Below are 17104 nucleotides of genomic sequence, written 5' to 3' on the forward strand. Positions count from 1 at the left end.
GCCTCTTCTCTTGTCAGTAGAAATGGTTCCACTGGGCTTAGTTGTTTAACCACATCTGAAGGCCAGGAGCTAGACTTGGTTGTCTGAGGCTATTTGAAGTGCACGCCATTGGGAGCATTTAATACGTAGTGGGAGCTTATCCCCATTACCACCCCAGCTTTTAAATGCACCAGACTGAAAAATTGAAGTTCTGACTTATTAACAGAACAATCAACTCTTTTTAATCTTGCTTCTTTTGAAATACTTTTATTTCAAGTGTTAACACAATCTGCCTTCTTTGCAAGGCTGCTGCATAGCATTCTGCATTCTTGCTGTTTACTCTGCTCACTGTTTTCCCCTACATCATCTTTGACTTACCCATGTAAACTTACCTGCCAATGGGAATTTGTCAAAATCTAATCCTTCTCTTGCCGCAAAAACATCACAAGCATCAAACAAATCATATGGGAGAAGACATAAATGAGATCACCTTATACATCCAGATTTCATAGAAACTCATACTCATCACTGGATTTCCCCAGCAACATGCTGCCTAAAGAAAATGCCTCTTATGGGTCATATTATGCACCAGCTCTCAGGATATCTCTGGGAGAATTCTGCAACAACCTCCCTCCTCATCATTTTAATATTCATTCGTGAAGCTGAAATTGTAAGAAGAATACTCTGCATTTTGCCCAGTGGGATCTTCTAAGGGCTCACTTGTGACGTTGCAGTTGTGAGGCTAAGTACTGGCAGCTCTATGATATCCAAATAGGGCTCAGAAAAACAGGTACTGAAACCGACCTGACACAGACAGAGGAAGCTGATAATGAAAGCCTCATCTCAGAAAACAATGATATTTATGTATTACTGCAACATCCATAACTGTTTTAGTAAATAGCAGGAAAGGATTTCTATGTTATAGTTTTGTTTCTATATCCAGCAACTCCTGTGTTCTTGGAGAACTCCTTCTATTTTGATGAAGCAACAATTTCTGCACAAATTTATTGAATATTATTCATTTCTTTCCATTTTTCCTCCACTAAGCCAATGATTTCTCAAGTTTTTAATTTTGTTATTTTAATTTCCTTTTATAGATTGACTGAGGTGGCATGGTAGCACAGTGTTTAACACAACACTTTACAAAACAGGCGACCTGGTTTCAAATCCCGCCGCTGCCTGTATGGGGTTTGTACGTTCTCTCTGTTACCGCGTGGATTTCCTTGGGGTGCTCCTGTTTCCTCCCACAGTCCAAAGATGAGCTGGTTGGTAGGATAATTGGTCATTTTAAACTGTCCTGTGTCTAGGCTCAGATTAAATCGGGAATTGTTGAGCGGCATGGCTTGAAGGACAGAACGACCTATTCCGTGCTGTAATCTGATAAATAAATAGAATAAGTTAATTCAAAAAAATCTTTTTGCCTGTCACAAATTGCAGGTCTGCAATGCATTCCTGTTAAAATGTTTTGCTTACCTTTAAACAACTGCCAATCTGACACTCTATTTGTGTGCTGTTTGCAGTGTAAATATGTATCTGCTAGAGCTCAGACTTGTATCAAGAGTCTTGGGAATCTATATAGAAGGACCCAAAAAGTGTCAGGATTTCATTCTTGGAGTGCGTAATCACATTTTGGGTGACCTTCCAGTGTCTTGTTACTCCTTCACATGTAGATTAGCTGCCAGGGTTGTGCCAAAGTAAATCTGACTGTCACTGCAGTGTTCCATCACAGTGAAACAAATGCACAGAGTTAATGTTTGTGAATTTCTCAAAAAATTGCATGCAAAGTTTGTAACAGTAGAGAAATATCTACAGATATGCCTTAAAACTTAAACAAATATATTGTACTCTGTTCTTTTACTCTTTACTTTCTCTGTTGATGTTAAAAACAAAGTATAGTCAGGCAGGAGTAACCAAAGCAGATCATTTTACAAAAGGTATTAGTCATGAGTATATTTGAGAATTCACTATTTCCTTGAAGATAATTTAAGGATTTGCACTTTGAGATCAAAAAAGTAAGTTTTTCATTAATCTGCTGGTTATCCATCTTTGACATCAGTCTGGCTCATGGGACTCAGATCTGCGTGTTCCAGTTATCGTTGTAACTACTGTGACCTCAGGCAGTTCCTCAGAGCATTCCTGACATTCCTAACAGTGCAGTACCATAACTGCAAAGAAATATTTTCATAGAATTAGTAAACTTTACTGAATTTACCTTGTCCCTTGTCAGAAAAATAGAAAGAAAAGCTATTAAGTGTTTTAATAGGAAGATTTGTTTACTTGTATTTTGCATCTTAACTGATTCTTTAATGAGAATGATGCCTTACATTTCAAGACAAATGGAAGCTCTGAATTACATCCATGTAGGGTGGACTGGCAATAAGAATGGAAGAGTATTTGACATGCACATACAGTATCGGAGTTTGCACCATTGATTTGTACAGTGAGTGGGAATAAAAGGCTCCTTTTCTGGTTTGCTGCCAGTGACTAGTGGTGCTCCGCAGGGGTTGGTGTTGGGACTGCTTCTTTTTATGCTGTATATCAATGATTTAGATGATGGAATTTGTTGCCAAGTTTGGAGATGATACAAAGATTGGTGGAGGGGCAGGTAGTGTTGAGGAAACAGGAAGGTTACAGAAGGACTTGCACAGATTAGGAGAATGGGCAAGCAACTGGCAAGTGAAATACCATGTTGGAAAATGTAAGGTCATGTACTTTGGTAGAAGAAATAAACATCCAGACTATTTTCTAAACAGGGAAAAAGTCCAAAAAATGCAAAGGGACTTGGGAGTCCTTGTGCAGAACACCCTTAAGGTTAACTTGCATGTTGTTGGTGGTGAGAAAGGCAAATGCAATGTTTTCAAGAGGTACTGTATAGAATATAAGAGCAGGGATGTAATGCTGAGGCATTATAAGGCATTAGTGAGGCCTCACCTTAAGTACTGTGAACCGTTTTGGGCTCTTTATCTAAGAAAAGATGTGCTGAAGGTTCAGAGGAGGCTCACAAGGATGATTCCAGGAATGAAAGGGTTATCATGTGAGGAACGTACTCACTGGAACTTAGAAGGATGGGGGGGGGGGTGGAATCTCACTGAAACATTTCCAATGTTGAAAGGCTTAGATAGAGTAGATGTGGAAAGGATGTTTCCCATGGTGGGGGAGTCTAGAACAAAAGGGCACAGCCTCAGGATAGAGGGAAGTCTGTTTAAAACAGATGTGGGGAAATTTCTTCAGCCAGAGGTTGGTGAATTTGTGGAATTTGTTACCACAGGCAGCTGTGGAGACTAGGTCATTGGGTGTATTTAAGTTGGAGACTGACAGATTCTAGATTGGCCATGACATCAAAGGTTACGGGGAGAAGGCCAGGGAGTGGGGCTGAGGAGGGGAAAAAGGGATCAGCCATGATTGAATGGCAGAGTAGACTTGATGGGCCAAAATAGCCTAATTCTGCTTCTCTGTCTTATGGTCTTATGATTTCACTATTTGGAGGAGTTGTTTATTAGCTTTTAGCTCTGAGTGTCATTGCTCAGTTTCATTGGCTAATGCATGAGATAGACTTGCCATCATAATATTTAGGTTTTGGTAAAGGCTCATGGGAATTTTGTAACTTTTTAATGGTTTAGTGAAACCATATGAGTATATTTGGCATCCTTTCCATTATTGGCAAACTATTCATTGTAAGTGCATATGGAGGTATAGAGCACAATAGAAATTTACATCCTATCTGTTCCTGAATTGAGCAGAAATCCACTTAATTCAGTAAGTCAAGGCTGACACTCAGAAGTGAATGTCGTTATCCAACAGGTAGTTCTTGACTCCGTCACATGCCAGACACTAGCTAATCATAAATCAGGAACTCATATTTAAATATCAATATGTCTAGGAATATATCAAATAGCAGTAGATGAAGATGTTTACTTATGACAGTAATCTGGGTTAATTGTTCAACTCATTTTTACCTATATTTAAATTGTTATGTTGTGTAACTGCACTAAGTTTCAACATGAGCAACCTGGTATGGTTCCATTTAAAAATACTAACACTTTCCGGTTGCACAGAATTCATGTTGCTTAGCTGGAAGATTCTATACCTTAGAATCTTAACTGTTTCTTTTTCCACAGATGCTGCCTGACCTAACTGTTTCCAGTATCTACAGTTTTTAATTTTTATAATCATAATCAATTCATAAACAATGACAGCATGTATTTACAGGTTTCCCCTATTGTTAAAGTAAATCTAAATTTATCCAAATAATTAGAAATTTGTGGTGAGATTTTGCCCTTGTAAGCAGAGACTTGTCTCTGCATAAACCAGTCTTTAAATTGCAAGCTGGTGTCTGTGGATATATCTTGCATGGACTTAAAGTGGATCTAAAGCAAGATTCTGCAGACCACAGAATTCAGAAATAAAGCAGAAAGTGTTAGAAATTCTCTAAGTGTGTAAGGAATGTAAATTACAAATCATCCGAAGAAAGATCATTGATCTGAAATATTACCTATTATCTCTGCAGATTCTGCCTGATTTGGAGCATTTCTAGAATTTACTAGGTAATTTTATCAGGATTTGGATGAGGGAACATTCCCAAAGCACTCTGGGTGCCTTCCTCAAAATACACTGTTTTATGCCATTGTAAGGTTTGAGACCTGATGTTTATTTCTATGACTACTCTTCCTACAGCAAGATAATCAGAGTGGCATAATAATGCCATTGGTAGGGCCTCCGTTTCTCAGCTCCAATGATCCTGACTCTCATGCTGTCTCTGGAATTTTTCATGTTTTTCCTTTTAACCACATAGGTTCCCCATCTCAAGTGATCCAGTTTCCCCCTACACGTCAAAGACCCATTAGTTGGTTAGTTAATTGACTATCATAAATTGTCCCTAAATTGTAGAGGCATGCTGGAATCTGTGGGACATTTAATGGAAATGCTGGGAGAATAAAATGGGATTTGTACTGATTGACAGGGTGATGGATGACAAGATGATGAATGACAGGATGATGGATGACAAGGACTTCACAGGCCGAAGGACCTGTTTCCATGACTACATCAATCTTGAAGGGTTGATAAGTTTACATACAATTGAGTGTCTCCAGTAGGAATTGAAGATTAAAATATTTGAAAAGAAATTATGAATCTGCTAAAGTGGAACCCTACAGGCACGAGTGACTCACTGCACGGTCCTAAAAATAATGGATAGAGTGGGAATGGGCAATGTTCAGCTCCATGTACCTGTGCAGTAAGGCTGTAAACTTTCCACACAAATATACTGAAGTCTTAAACAAATTTTGGCTTTTATTTGGATTTCCATTTTTTTCCACTTTGTCTATTATTTGGAGCTACTTATGGTAGTGCAGCCAGTCACTGGTGCATGTATGGGTTTGTCAGTGACTCTCTGTCTCCACTTGAGCTAATCTTTTACTTAGGAATTTTTATTGAGTTTAATGGGATAGGTTCATAATGTAACAACACTCAAAGTAGTCCACTGTGATATAACAATCATATTAACAGGGTTGACTCTTTCTACAGAGGGATGTAGTTTAATAGATATTTTGGAAGACAAATAGAACATAGAAAATAGACCATAAACCAGTATAGTACAGGAAAAGGCTCTACAGCCCACAATGTTGTGACAAATCAATTAAATTAGTAATCAAATGGCCAACTAATCTCACTTCTGCTTACACAATGTCCATATCCATCCATTTTCCTCACAGGCATGTGCCTATCTAAATGCCCCTTAAAAGCCCCTTATGTATCTACGTCTATCACCACCCCAGGTAGCATGTTCCAGGCACCCTGCGCCCTGTGTAATAAACTTGCCCCTCACACCTTAAATGCATGACCTCTGGTATTAGACAATTCAACCCTGGAAAAAGATATTGTCTATCTGTGCCTCTCACAATCTCAAAATCCTCTATCAAAACTCCCCTCAGCCTCCAACTCTCCAGAGAATACAAATCCAGCCTCTTGGTACACTTGTTCTTCCTCTCCATGCCTTATGGCACATCGGGTGGCAACCTTGCTGTTTCCTTGTTTGTATTTTTATGAGGCCAAGTTGCTGACACGATGCTCAACCCAACACAGATGGAAGGTGTGCAAGGGGCCGGCTGGATTCAAATCCGGGACCACCTGCCTCGAAGTCTGGTGCAGATGCCACTATGCCACCGGCCGGCTTCTTGTTATAGCACTTTCCCTTTAATCCACGTAGTATTCTGGTAAATGTCTTCTGCACCATTTCCAATGCTTCGACATCCTTCCGATAATGGAGTGACCGGAATTGTATGCAATACTCCAGGTGCGGCCTAAATAGAGTTCTATAAATTTACAACATACAGCAACTTCCTCACTTTTGAACTCAATGCCTGGACTAATAAAGGCAAACATGCCAGATGCCTTATCAACCTGTGTAGCCACTTTCAGGGAGCTATCAATTTGAACCCCAAGATCCCTCTGTTCATCAACACTGCTGCCCTTAATAGTGTACTGTCTCTTTACGTTTGACCTACTAAGATGTAATTATTTCACATTTGTCTGGGTTAAGTTCCATCTGCCATTTCTGCAACTGATCTAGACCCCCCCTGTATTCTTTGCTAGTCTTCCACACTACACACAACACTCCTGATCTTCGTAATATCTGCAAACTTACTATTCCACCCATCTTGATAATCCTCTGCTTGATTCTAGCTTCTGAAGCATTACATACTTTTCCCTTTTCTTCTTGACTAAATTCATCATCTCTCTTGACATCCAATGTTTCCTTACCTTGAATTCCTTGTACTTCTTTCTAGGTGGAACATACTTGTGCAATTTGTCTTAAACACCCTCCATTGTTGTCCTGAAACTGCTGGTTCCAATTAACTCTGCTTAGTTCCTGCCTAATTCTATTGTAATTTGCCCTGCTTAAATTTATCACGCTTCTGCAAGGTCCATACTTTACTTTATCATAAAAATAAAGGAGGTGTGATCACTGTTCCCTAATTACTTAGCCACTGAGAGGTCAGTCATCTGGCCAGGCTCATTACCCAGCAGGTCCAGTACAGCTCCTCCTCTTGTTGGACAAGGTACATATTGATTTAAGAAACCCTCCTGGATGCACCTAACAAATTCTGCCTCATCTAAACCTCTTGCACTTGGAAGATCCCAGATTATTTTAGGGAAGTTGAAATCCCCCATGACAACAACTAATGTTTTTACACCTTTCCTTAATCTGCCTGCTCATCTGTTCCTCAATGTCCCAGTGGCTATTGGGTGTCTGTAGCATAATCCCATCAGAGTGATTGCACCTTTCCTATTTTTGAGTTCTACCTATATACTCAGTGGATGATCCCTCCATTATGTCCCCTCTGAGTGCAGCTATGATATTGTCTCTGATTACTAATGCAACTTGTCCCCCTCCCCCTTTACCTCCCTCTCTCTCTTTTCTAAAATATCAAAACCCTAGGACATTAAGCACCCACTCTCTCTCAACCAAGTGTCCGTAATAGTCAGTACATCATAGTTCCATGTACTGATCCATGCTCTAAGTTCATCACACTTAACCAAAATACACTTAGCATTAAAATACACATACTTCAAAACTATCCATCCCATTGTATCTATTAATTTGTATCTGCCTTTTTTTTTTACTGGCCCTGACATCTACTACTTCGTCATCCTTCCACTTTCTGTTTCCATCCCCCTGCCAAACTAGTTTACACCCTCCCACCACTAGTGAACCTCCCAGCCAGGATATTGGTTCCTCTCCAGTTCAGGTGCAACCCATCCTTCTTGTATAGGTCATCTCTGCCACAGAAAGGTTCCAATGATCTAAGAAGCTAAAAGCTTGTCCCCTGTACCAGATCCTCAGCCACTCTCTCATCTCTACTATCATCGTTCCTGCTCTGACTGGCACATGGCATGTGGAGTAATCCAGAGATTTATAACTTGGAGAAATAAATATAAGCTGCACAGATATACACTCAGTTGCCACTTTATTAGATACCTCCTGTATCTAATAATGTGGCCGCTGAGTGCACGTTTGAGATCTTTAGCTGTAGCACATCAGCCTTGAGGTTTGATCTATTGTGCATTTTCTGCACACCACTGTTGTAACGGTTATTTGAGTTACCATTGCCTTCCTATCAGCTTGAACCAGTCTGGCCATTCTCCTCTAACCTCTCTCATTAAAAAGGTATTTTGCCCAAATAACAGTTATTTTGTATTTTGCACCATTCCCTGTAAATGGTAGAGACTATTGTATGTAAATATCCCAGGAGATCAGCAGTTTCTGAGATACTCAAACCACCCCATCTGGCACCAACACATTCCATGATCATAGAGCCTTAGATCACATTTCTTCCCCATTCCGATGTTTGGTATCAACAACAACTGAACCTCTTGACCATGTCTACATGTTTTTATGCATTGAGTTGCTGGCATGATGAGATATTTGCATTAACGAGGTGTACAGGTGTATCTAATAAAGTGGCCACTGATGGTTACTTTTGGATGAAGAGGTGAAAATTCTCTCTCCTTTTTAAATATCAATTAATTTATTTTAGCTTTGGACCTCATGGAGAAAATGTTAGCATTGGATGCAGACAAACGGTTATCAGCTGCTGAAGCTCTGAGTCATCCCTACTTTGAACCATTCAGAGAGCCCGAAGATGAGACTAAATCAGAGCCATTTGATGATTCTTTGGATCAGATGACATTGTCCATTGATATGTGGAAAAGTAAGTGAATATAGAATATTTAGTAATGCCACTTAATTTCACATTTTATAAACTTTGTATTTATTGAAACAATTGCAGAAATAATACCGTATTCCAGAATTTGTGCTTTTTAATGCACTTAGCAATTTATGGGACATTAACAAAGCAAAAATCATCAAGGATTCATTTAATCAAAACTTTGAAAGTATGCAAATTAATTATAATGCTTAGATGCAAAATGTTAAATTTTATGTTTGTACACCAGAAAGGCATTTAATAGAATGCTGTTGTTTTTAGGGCATACATTTCAGGAGGTGATGACATTTCTTCCTGTATCAAGTCTAAACAGAATATCCAAGGAAACATCATTGTAGCTCTGAGACCACCCAGTAAACACATGCTGTTGAGGAGAGACAAATGGAGACATATTCTATTTGTTAAAATGAAAATTTTGAATAGTACATGCATGTTTATGAAGAATAGTCATTCATTATAGATTTTGAACATTTAAATCACTTGTATATATTAATAATTAACTTCAGTTGGACACTCCATAATGTTATTGATGACATGAGTAATTGTCATGAAAACTAGTTGTGAATTTAATCATTTTTATAACCTCCCCACAATGAAACAGGATGTACAAAATGTGCTAAATGGAATAAACTTCTGTTTTCTTTCAACTTGCATATGGATATATTGGCTGATTTTGTTTAGTGTCCACATAATTATCTCTCTCCATCATCCACGACAAAGCAAGTTGCTTCTTTGCACCCTATCACCACAGTGAACTGTTATTTCCTCGACCACTCTTGGTTGGGTCAGGTGTGAAGAAAAATGAGAAGTAATTCAGGTTTGGATTGGTCACGATATGATCAATTTATCTCCACCCAAACTCTTCTGTTCTTGATATAGATATGGTGCCAGATGCATAGAGGTGAAATATCTAGAAATCCCAGTTAAATTTTAGTCAAGTCCTAAATGACTCAGAGATGGTCATCACTCCAGTAAGATAAATTTCAAATGCTCAAAATAATATAAGTATACAGTTTAACTTGTAAACATTGTTTTTAAATGCCGGTCTCCAAAGAAATTTGGGAACGTTGTAAATGAATCACAAAATTAATAAGTGGACATAGCAAGCAATTAGGAAAACAAGGCCTTTACTGCAGGAGGCTTGGAATATGTGAATACAAGTATCTTGTTACAATTGTACAGAGGTTTACTAACTCTGCTTTGGACCTTTGGGTACTTTTGGATTCTATGTCTCACAAAGAATATAACTAACTAGAAGCCAGAACAATAAGCGTTATTTGGAATGATTCCTGGACAAGAGGTCTGTCAAATAAATGGGGTGGCATGGTAACATAGTGGTTAGTGCACACTTTGCATTACCACTGCTGTTTGTGAAGTTTGTATATTCTCCCCGTGATTCCGTGGGTTTCCTCCAGGTGGTCTGGTCTCCTCCCACAGTCCAAAGATTTACCAGTTAGTAGGTTAATTGATCATTGTAACTTATCTCCTGATTAGGTTAGAGTTAAACAGGTGGGTTGCTGGGCGGTGTGGCTCGAAAGGCCCATTCTGCACTGTATCGTAATAAAAGACTGAATTAGATGTCTAAACTTTGCAGTTTAGAAGAATAGAAGTGATCACATTTAAACTTTGGCCAATGAGTCTAAAGCTAGGGCATATTCCAGGATAATGGGTTGCATATTTAGGCTTGATGTTAAAAGGTATTTTTTTCTTGAGGTTTATGAATCTTTAGAAACCTTTACGTTGGACGACCTTGGAAAATGGAAATGGGGCAAAAAAAAAAGACCTGAGGTAAAAGATAATGTATGAATTATGAACATGAATTGTTAATCTGAGTCTTTGAGCCTCCTCCATCATTCAAGATTATGGTTGATCTTCCATCTGAGAATTATTACCTCAATACATAGAAAGCAATCAATCTCAGTTTTGCATGAGTTCAGCAAATGAACCTCCATAGGCTTCCGGGGCAGAACGTTTCGAAGATTCACCGTCAGACAAGTGACAACATTTTACTTTATCTCAGAAGTAAATACCTTGCCTTTTATTCTCAAACTGTTCTCCTGGTCTAGATACCTCAATGAAAGGTAACATCCTCCCTTCGTCTAGTGTCAAACCGTTTAACAATTTAGTAAGTATCAATGTGTCTTTTTTCATTCTTAGCTCCACAGAGAAAGGTCCTAATCTATCTCTACTCATAAAGCAAACCTGCCATTTCTGGAACTACTCTAGTGAATCTTTGTCTCACTCCCTCTGAAACAAGTACATTATTTCTTGTGCAAGGAGAGCAAGAATATGAACCTTAGCTACACACAATTGTGATAACATTTCCTTACCAGTGCATCAGATAATCTTCCTTTTGCTTTCATTTGCCTTCCTAATAATCTGTTGGATGTGCATGTTGGTTTTTCAGTTACTTGTATATAAACACACCCAGATCCCAACAAATCATTCCGAAGGCAAACAGCATTTTGGCCTTCACTGCAAAAAAGGTTAGGACTTAAAGTTTTTTAAAGTAGTTGCATCGGGTACTTAGCAGTTTTTATCCCTATTCAAACAAATGTTTAGGGCACCACGGTAGTGTTACAGCTGGCGCGACACTATTATAGTACTGCGCATTGCAGTCCCTGCCGTGAATGTGAAGTTTACTTCTGGTGCTCCAGTTTCCTCCCACATTCCAAAGACCTACTGGCTAGTAGGTTAATTGGTTATTGTAAATTCTCTATTAATAGGTGGATTTTTGGGCAGTTTGGCTCATTGGCCAGAAGGGCCTGTTCTGCACTTGATCTCTAAATTTAAAAAAAAACGGATAGAGAAGCTTTGGAGTTTAAAGGAGATTCAGCAGGCTAATTTCTGGGAGAATTAAGAGGGGTTAGATAGTTTGGGTCTGTATTCAAAAAATGAGGAATAACCTAATTCAAATCTTTACAATCCTAAACAGATTTCAAAGAGTAGATGCTGAGATTCTCATAAATGTGAGAATCATGAACAAGAAGATAAATCTGCAATAATGGGGGGGGGGGGGCAATCATTTAAAGCTGGGATTGGTGGAAATTTGTTCTTTTGGATGTTAGTGATTTGCAGGAATTCTCTACCCCCAAAGTATGGTGCAAGCTAGGTCATTGGATATATTCAATGAGGAGATAGATAAATCTTTGGTAAGATTGAGGAATTGAAGTTTATAGGGAATGGTACAGAAGTTCACAGTACTGAGGCCAGCATAGATCAGCCATGTTCATATTGAATGGTGTGGCAGGTTTGAGGGACCAGGTGGACAAATTCACATTTTTCCACATGATATTACATCTTCCAAGTTGTGGTCCATTCATTCAGCTAGTTCATATTTCCAAAGCACATTTGCGTCTTTCTTGGTACTCACAATTGCGTCTATATTTATTTCATCAACAAATTTAGGCATTTGGTCGCCTTAGCTAAGTAGTTGACAGAGATTATAAATATCTAAGGTCAAGTATCAATCGCAACAGTATTTCATTGATTGCAGCCTTCTCAATTTAGGGTATTGTCAAATGGCAGAATAGGCTTGAAAAGCTTTGTGACCTACTGTTGTGCCTGTTCACTGTGTTATTTGTTAATAGTCATAGTCATACTTTATTGATCCCAGGGGAAATTGGTTGAATTGATAATACAACTTATCATACTGCTCATTAGTCAATATTCTGATTTTGCAATGTCTTTACATTTCCGATGACTTTCTAAAAATTTTCCTTGCAAAAGTTTATTTTTCTCAATACTTGTATATTTCATTTACTTAAGTTTTTATAAAGAAGCCCCATTATTAGAATTTAGTTTTTTAACTATTTTGGAATATTCAAGGTCTGTAGATGTCAAAGTTTAAAAAAGCTGCATATCTTTAAGATTTTTTGCAACTTCACCTCTTATTTCTTCAGTTTTTGTTTTTTTTCCTTTTTTCAACCTATAACCAGTGTGTAATTCTGTTCTAATTATTTTACTACCATGAAGATGTCAACATTACAGGCAAAGTTCAAAGTAAATTTATTATCAACTCAGATACATGCTAAAGGTTTTGCAACCATAACAATGATTTCCAAATTAATAGGCATACCTTCAGATTTGGTATTTGATGAGAAAACTTCTGTTTCGTTTGCTAAAGAAACTGGCGGGAGAAATTGACCAGTCTGTCATTTTAAGTGTATCTGAAACTGGCAAAAACTTTGTAAACAATACTGTTGTTGCCATTTACGATGCATATCTGTTTAGTACTAATCAATATACAGTTGCAAGAAAAAGTTTGTGAACCTATCTTTCTGCATTAATTACTCAAAATGTGGTACGAATTTCATCTAAGTCACAATGATAGACTAACACAATTATAGTACTTCTTGTCAATACTGAGTCTGCCATTTCAACAATCACAGTCTAGGTTCAAAAAATATTTGAACCTGTGGGGTAATGTTTTTTGTAACAGCAAAAGACCTGCAGAAATCTCTAGAACTTGCTAAAGTCTCTGTTCATGTGTCCACTAAGAAAAACATTTTACAAGAATGGTGTTCATGGAAGGACATTACGGAGGAAACCACTACTCTGCAAAAAAAATTGCTGCATGTCTCAAGTTTGCAAAAGACCATTTGGATGTTCCATAATGTTCTGTGGACAGGTGAGACAAAGGTTGAACTTTTCGGCAGAAATGCACACCGTTATGTTTGGAGGAAAAAGAGCACTGCACACCAACACCAAAATCTCATCCCAACTGCGCAGCATGGTGACAGAAGCATCATGGTTTGGGGCTGCCTTGCTGCCTCAGGGCCTGGACAGTTTGCAGTCATTGAGGGAACAATGAAGTCAGAATTGTATCAAGACATTTTACAGGAGACTGATCCGTCACCTGAAGCTTAATAGAAGTTGGATGATGCAACAAGACAATGATCTGAAAGATAAAAGTAAATTCACAATGGAATAGTTTAAAAACAAATGGCCAAATTGGAGTCCAGACCTTAAAACTAATTGAGATGCTGTGGCGTGACCTGAAAAGGACTGTTCATGTAAGGTATCCCAGATATACTGGTGAAATGAAACTGTTTTGTATGGAGGAATAGTCTATTGTTCCTCCTCACCATGTGCAAGTCTGATCAGCAACTACAAGAAATGTTTGCTAGAGTTTCTACCTGTTATTAAATACAAGGCTTCATATCCTTTTTCCAGCCTGGACCGTGAATGATTACACAATGTGTTCAATACAGACATGAAAAGTACATTTGTTTGTGTGTATTTAGTTTAGGCAGATTGCATTTATCTGTTACTTAGATGAAGATCAGACTGTATATTATGAGTAATTAATGCAGAAAACCAGGTAATTGCAAAGGGTTCACAAACCTTTTCTTGCAACTTCTTTGAACTATATTGATTGCATCAAATCAGTAATAACCAAATAAAAAAGAATTAAGTGTTTTAGTGTGTTGGAAGGGATAAAGCAAATGTTTTCATGGAGAACTGTAAGTGCATAAGGTGCATATTAAAGATTTGTGTGGAACAGTACAAGATAGAAATAATGCGCGAACAATCCTTGACAGCAGCAAGTCATCTGCAGTGTGACTGAATTTTTTCTGAGATTCAAGCTAGTGCCAGTGTGGTGTGAATGTCAGTAACAAAAGCAAACACAGTAAGAGAAGCCTCTTGCACTGCAAGTTATGAAAGAATTGTGGTATGTAACAAAAATCTAAAAATTGCAATTACAGGAAATCTAAAATTACAAAAAACAGAAACTGTTGGCAAAGCAGCATCTGAGGAAAGAGAAAAATAATAAACAGTTAAGATTGAGTCTTGGACCAGGAATGTTAAATACATTTTCCGGTATTTTCAATTTTTATTTGTGTCAGATAATATAGCCCTTCCATTTCTGATAATGTTGGCATGAACACACACAAAATGCTGCTGGAACGCAGCAGGCCAGACAGCATCCATAGGAAGAAGCACAGTTGACGTTTTGGGCCGAGACCCTTTGTCAGGACTGATGAATGTTGGCATGGTATGCTATTAGTGATACTGTCATTCTCGAATACAAAAAAACAGAACCAATTTTAATTCTTAATTACCTCAGTAAAATGTAACACTCAGTTTATGAAAATATATAAAACTGAGGCTGGTCATGTTTCCTAGAGTGCCTGAGGCAAAAATGAATCAATTACTAATACATTTGTAACCCAAAAAAAACTTGAAAAACGTTAATCCATGTTTAATACATGCAATTTAAACTATACTGACAAGATAGTAAATGAAAATGGATCTTACACTTCAATAGCCAATTAAACATCCAGCATGATTATTAATCTGATTTAATTTGGATTGTTACTTGGAAATTAGTAGGAAGTATTCTGCCTACTCTTAAAGCAATTTCAACCTGTATGGTGCTTAGATGTTGACGTGCCACTCAATGAACGCAATTTCATTCACCGTGGTAGGGAAAGAATTTAAAAATACATCGCTTTACACAAACCATTCGAAGTGACAGTTCGAAAACACACTGTTGAAGTGTTCTGCAACTGGGTATATTGAACACATAAAATTTGATTGTTTTACATCTTTTATTGTAGTATTTTATCCCGGCACACTGATCAATCTAAATCATAGGATCGAATTTTCACTTCAAATCGTAATAAGGTTTCTCTTGCAGATGTGGATTCGCTCCGATCATTTCTCATAATGCAATACGAAGTGCGTTAACCGAACCACCGCTGTACACTATTTATTTCATCTACATTTTAATTGCAGAGACTGGCAAAAGGACAACTTGTATCATGAGATTAGTTTGAAATTCCACATCTTTTCAAGGGCATATTTTGCATAATATTTGGTTTTAATCAAAGAATAACAATGAATATATTAAACAAACGAAATCCTTGAGCGAGGAATCTTTAGCCTTCAAACGTTTATCCCAATTGTGAGAATGCAGATGTTGTGATCTAGAAGAGAGAGAAAAAATAAACTGCTGGAAGAACTCACCGGGTCAAGCAGCATCTTTAGGGGCAAGATGTATGTGTTGATGCGGGTGCAGATCCCAGTTCGATGCCGCTTAACCCGAGTTCATCCAGCAGCCTTTTTTTGAGTGTCCTAATGTTTTCTTGCAAATTACTAAGTCTCAACGCTGTGCAAGTTTCAAGGATCTATAGAGGTGCGCCAAATCCCCTGCTTTGTTTGCAAAACGTAACTTTTCTTAAGTTTAAAAACTTTATTTGGATTGAAGTTCTTGAATTTTAGCTCTTGAAATTCTCATTGAGCGAAACCGAACCTTCGCTTTAAGAGGACAGCCTGACCGTCAGTGGCAGCTCAAACCCCAGGAAGTTGCTACAAGTGTCTTTATTCTTTTAAGGTGTTATACCGGTGCATTTAACTTGTTAATGCCGGGGACAATTAAAACCACTGCTTGACAGTGGAGATCCTGCAGCCCGCCCATCATTCGAAGCGCTAACACTGCACTAGGATTCACGCCTCCTCTGCCGAGTCTCAGTGCAAGGCGAGCCGTCCGGGGCTGCTGCACCCCTATGCACGCGCGCACGCGGAGAGCGCCCGGCAACAGCTCGCGACCGCCGTCCCTACCTCTCGCGCGTCCGGCCGCTGCCCGCCCGCCCGCCCGTCCGTCCGTCCGTCCGTCGCCGCCGCCACCGCCACCGCCGCACGGGGTTTCCCGTTTGCTCGGGTCATGCGCAGGGGCGTGTCCGGCTTGTGATTGAAAAGAGCTTTCCCCCTCCCCCAACCCACACCTCCTCCCCCCTCCCAAACCAGCGGCAAGGGTTCGCGTTCCTACCGCTATCTTACGTACTCTTCCTTACACTAAAATCTCCATTAAAGTCCGTCTTTGTTGACGCCGGGCTCCGACGAAACATCCATCGGGTGCACTATGAAGCGCCCCGATCTGAGGGGACGACATATTCAGCGTTGAACAACGGCAGATAACCGGCTCTCCTGGTGCCATTAATTATAATTGCGGCCCGGAGGAAATTTTTTTTTCTCTCTTCTTTCCCTCGGCCCCCCCCTCCTTTGCTGGTCTCGCGTACAAGGTAAATGGCGTTTTTAACACGTTGTTGTGCGCGTTTGTTTGCCAGTAATTTGTAAAGTGGAGCTGTGAGCTTTGTGATGCGCTGCCGCCGGCGAATGAAACGCACTCAGGTCAGCCGTTAGAGGTCTGTAATTAATATGCGTTGGGGGTCGCTTGTTGTGGGAAGAGTCGCCATCTTGTTCCACTGTAAATTCTCTCCGTCCAACCGAACCTGGTCAGAGCTGATCCCGCCCTCTCGCCACGCTGATTGGTGGCCGCGGGCAAGAGGGCCGTTCCTGATTGGAACGCGGTTCCTGGCTTCGCTACTGGCAATTGGCTGAAGCCGTTGCCGATCACCGTCTGCCATTGTACATCCGTTAGCAAGGTAGGTAGT

General features: G+C 39.2%; 2 protein-coding genes and 2 long non-coding RNA genes across 6 annotated transcripts in view; 2 read left to right on the plus strand and 2 right to left on the minus strand.

Moving 5' to 3' along the window:
• Positions 1-9326, plus strand: part of LOC140209953 (mitogen-activated protein kinase 13-like) — a 74158-nt gene extending 64832 nt beyond the window's left edge. For both annotated transcript variants that reach the window (XM_072278639.1, XM_072278640.1), the window contains 2 exons: positions 8517-8690; positions 8967-9326. In XM_072278639.1, coding sequence (XP_072134740.1) covers positions 8517-8690; positions 8967-9043 — 251 coding nt within the window. In that variant the 3' untranslated portion in view covers positions 9044-9326. The remainder of the gene's footprint in view (positions 1-8516; positions 8691-8966) is intronic.
• LOC140209956 (uncharacterized) lies at positions 1043-16381 on the minus strand. Of its 2 annotated transcripts, XR_011889111.1 has the most exons (3): positions 16272-16381; positions 1453-1550; positions 1043-1356 (listed from the first exon to the last, which is right to left on the minus strand). It is a non-coding gene; the product is annotated as an uncharacterized lncRNA (long non-coding RNA). The 2 variants fall into 2 exon arrangements; XR_011889110.1 differs by lacking the exon at positions 16272-16381 and having other exon boundaries at positions 1453-1716.
• LOC140209957 (uncharacterized) lies at positions 8782-16262 on the minus strand. Its single transcript, XR_011889112.1, has 3 exons — positions 15678-16262; positions 12784-12834; positions 8782-9069 (listed from the first exon to the last, which is right to left on the minus strand). It is a non-coding gene; the product is annotated as an uncharacterized lncRNA (long non-coding RNA).
• The window catches only part of brpf3b (bromodomain and PHD finger containing, 3b), an 82994-nt gene continuing 82228 nt past the window's right edge, over positions 16339-17104 (plus strand). Inside the window, exon 1 of the mRNA XM_072278636.1 lies at positions 16339-16732. The gene's annotated coding sequence lies outside the window, so the exon portion shown is untranslated. The remainder of the gene's footprint in view (positions 16733-17104) is intronic.

The sequence above is a fragment of the Mobula birostris genome, chromosome 14 (genome assembly GCF_030028105.1).
Source record: "Mobula birostris isolate sMobBir1 chromosome 14, sMobBir1.hap1, whole genome shotgun sequence".
NCBI lineage: Eukaryota > Metazoa > Chordata > Chondrichthyes > Myliobatiformes > Myliobatidae > Mobula > Mobula birostris.